The 3771-nt window shown below is 41.5% G+C and overlaps 1 protein-coding gene across 1 annotated transcript in view; it reads left to right on the top strand.

The window, feature by feature from the left end:
- Positions 1–3771, top strand: part of MYBPC1 (myosin binding protein C, slow type) — a 126356-nt gene that overhangs the window by 71407 nt on the left and 51178 nt on the right. Inside the window, exons 17-18 of the mRNA XM_019515379.1 lie at positions 988–1094; positions 3128–3261. Coding sequence (XP_019370924.1) covers positions 988–1094; positions 3128–3261 — 241 coding nt within the window. The remainder of the gene's footprint in view (positions 1–987; positions 1095–3127; positions 3262–3771) is intronic.

Here is a 3771-nt window from a genome sequence, read left to right as displayed (position 1 = left end):
CACATGCCTGCAGTGGCTCAAGCCAGAAGCTGCAGGGGGGGCAGGGCCCTGGCACACTCCCTGGGGGACCTGGAAGTGGACTGGAAGTACTCCTGCAGGACACTCCATCTGCCCCAGCAATGCAGCAAACACAAGCCACACTGGTACCGTGCTGGTACCTCAAAGAAAAAACATTTAAAGCTGTGTCTATGTCCGAATTGCTGATTCTCCAAATCAGCATCGAAACTTCAGATTCGGATTCAGCTGAATTGAATCAGGGACAGTGATCCGAATCAACAAATTGATTCACTGTCCCTGATTCTGGCTGAATCCGAATCAAATAGCACCCGCTTTGCATACCCTTACTACTGAGTTGCTACAACAAAAGATCTTTTTATTTCATTCTACTTTTAAAAACAAGGTGCACATCTTATTTTGGAGTGTGCCATATATATGAAAATATGCTATTGCAGAGCAGGATTTATTAGCTATCAGTTTACTTTTTGTCTTCCATTTTGGTCAGTGTATTCAAGTTGGTAATGAGCCATAATGGAGTCTCATAGTGTAGCTCCATTTAAGAGTTTCATATTGCTTGAAGTTTCTATTGCACTTACTGTGGAGAATGGAGTACAAGGTTAAAACAAGTATTAGAACTGGTAGAAAAATATGCAGTTTTAATTTTTCTGTTTCTTGGGTTATTTCTGGACCATTTTCATATACTATGCACAGAATTTGCATTCCTACCTATGTGAGTTGTGTATGCATTTGAAATTGGTCAATGCTAGTACTCCTCATTTTCTAGGGAGCCTGTATATTGTTTTCACCATTTTAAAAAATGAAGGGAAACATCCTCAAGCATAATCATGAAATTTGGAATTTTTAGCCAGAAACCTCAAAACTAAGCCCAGATTTGATGAACTTGTAACTTAAGATATAACAATATCTTCCTTATATCTGCCTACAGTCTACTCAGTATAATTCAGTGGATTGCTTCTTTATTTTTCATAGAATCCACAGGTTGACTGTATCAAACTCCCTTGTTGAAGATGAGGGTGAATACACTTTTGTACCAGATGCCTATAAAATTGACATACCTTGTAAAGTTCATATTGTAGGTAAGTGTATGGTGCATCAAATTATAAAGTTTTATTTTCTTTGACCTTTGGAAAATGAAAAATGAATACCATATGAAATATCTAGATTTTCATCAGGAAGTCTTCAAATACTTATGCAGTCTAACAATTAGGCAACGTTCAAGTAAAGTAGAAAATATTTTATCACAAATCATGGATGCCTTATGGTTTAAGGGTTTGATCCAGAGCCCCTTCAAACTACAAGAAAGGCTCCCACTGAATTAAATGCACGGATTAAGATATTTTTAAAACATCTTCTGCTGGCCCGCTTTGCAATGTGTTATGATAGCTGAATGCAGCATAGTGTTCTTTGAAAAGCTGACTTGCCAACCCATTTGAATTCTGACTTACCATATTTACTGCATATATGGAAAATTTATAAATTTGTTATAATTTTCCAGGCATATAAATAATGATCAGAGGTTTGCCATAAATTTGTCCCCCTACCGCTGCTACAGGAGGGAAAATAGATCTGGGGGGGGTGTTAAGTAACCCTCTTGACTTCTACCTCCCCTCCCTCCCCACAGTTTCTTCCCTCTGCAGCTGCTTCTCCTGTCTCTTTACTGCCAGACACTGGGGGCAGATAGAAGTGACAATTTTTGCCTGACCTGGCCACAGAAAGTAGTTTATAGCCATGACCAAACACAAGTGCATGGCTGCAGACAGCTTAAAAATGGCCAGTTAAGTGAAAATCTAAACCCTCATTGAATGAGGGGTCAAATGAAGACATTTCAAAACAGCATCTTCTACAACTTCTGTCTGCGCTACCTGCCAGCCTGTCACTGTTTTCGGAATGGAAGGTGGGGAAGGGAGTGGAGGGAGTTCAGTCTTGGGTTTTTTCATCTGCTGGTGGAAGGTGGGGGGGGTGTATTGGAGCCCTCTCAAGGGAACCCCAAGAATGAGCTCCCTCTGCTCCCTTCCCCCCCCATTATGAAACAGGGCAGGCTGGGAGAGAGGCGGGGATGTTGCTAGGGGAAACCAGCTGCAGGTTTCCAGCCAGTAGCTAGATTCCTGCCCTCCCTGGAACCAACAGTGAACTTCTGTTTTCTTGGGCAGATCATTGTAACTCAAAACACTTCCTGCAAACGTTCTCAGTTATAGCAGAGAGCTGCACTTCTGTCTGCACTCCCTGCTTATCCTGAGCACCTGGAAGTGAGAAGCAAATTTGAAAACACTGCTACAAGTTTTAGCACAGGTGAAGTTTCTTTGTGTGCAACTATAAGATGAGGGGCTTTCCCCCCCTCCCCGCTGAGCTGAAAAAACTCATCTTGTATTTGAGTAAATATGGTATTTCAAAAAATGACTTGTTTTGTTTTTAACAAGAATAGTGATACTGTTACACTCTACCCCACATACTAAGTATATGAAGCATCATTCATTTGGTTATTTTTTAAATCAACATTCATTCAATGTATGAGACTCGGTTAATCCAAATTCAGTCAATCAGACAAAATACATGTATTACTTAGCTTAGCTTTTCAAACAGAAGTAAAATATCATAACAAAGGTACACAGTTTATAATCACTGGGCCACAGGTTAGGTATTATCCAGCCTTCCTCTTGAAACTGAGCCACTGCACGTTGTATTTAATATTCAGGATGAATGGATGGAGAGCAGTGAGGAAGTTTCTACCCCATTGGTAGCAATGTCCAGGCTAGGACTCAGGACCTTATCTCTTCTACAAGGGCATCCATCTCCTGCACCCACATATCTCCCTCTTTTGGCTGCCCGGGAGGACAGCTTTTAAAGGAGGGCTGGAGAATGGATTGGATAATGCCTAACCTGTGGCTTGGTGGCTCAAGGACCATGCTGGAAAGTCAGAGATTTTTTTGCAAAGAAAATGCAGTTGAATTGAAAACATCAGAAAAGCACATAAATGAGGACTAGTCTTTAACTTCCTATCTACAGTCTAAAAGGTTAGTATTGCAGAACTACATCCATGTCACTGTCTTTATCAAAATGTTCTCTTAGTGTGACAGCACTATAATGGACTTGGTAATATCTTCTTTTTCAGATCCACCTAAACTCCATCTGGAAGGTCTTGGTGAAAATAACACAGTGACAGTTATAGCAGGAAATAAATTACGACTTGAGATCCCAGTCTCTGGAGAGCCAACTCCAAAAGTTATGTGGAGTAAAGGGGAAAAGGTATGGCAATTAATGCTACTGTATCCTTATTTCTGCAACCTGGTATAAAGACTTTTCTTCTCAAACAGACTTTGGCTTGATGAATCAGTAAGTTTTAATTGTTTTTGTGGCTCTGGCCCTGTGAAAATATTATAAGGAGCCATTTACTGAATTACATTTTGTCTCCATAACTTCTTGTTCAAAGAAAGGCAAGAAGTAGTTCTGGTCCACTTCTGGGTCTGCCACCGAGCACGTAGGGGAGCCCCCCTGTGCTCCTGTGGGACTTTCCATCCTTCCCAGCATTGTAGCATTCACAATCCATGCCTGGTACCTCGAGGTTCCTGGACAGGCTCAGCAAATGGGCGGACGAGAACCTGATGGTGTTTAACACCGAAAAATGCAAGGTTCTCCACCTCGGGAAGAAAAACCTGCAGCATCCTCGTAGGCTCGGCAGTGCTACGCTGGCTAGCACTATGGAAGAAAGAGACTTGGGGGTCATCATTGACTTGCTACCAGATTTGCCCGCTATTT

Source organism: Gavialis gangeticus, unplaced genomic scaffold (genome assembly GCF_001723915.1).
Source record: "Gavialis gangeticus isolate Ggan-Ray unplaced genomic scaffold, GavGan_comp1, whole genome shotgun sequence".
In the NCBI taxonomy this organism is placed as follows: Eukaryota; Metazoa; Chordata; order Crocodylia; family Gavialidae; genus Gavialis; species Gavialis gangeticus.
Note: the sequence above shows the minus strand (reverse complement) of the source record. Positions and strands in the feature narration are given on the sequence as shown.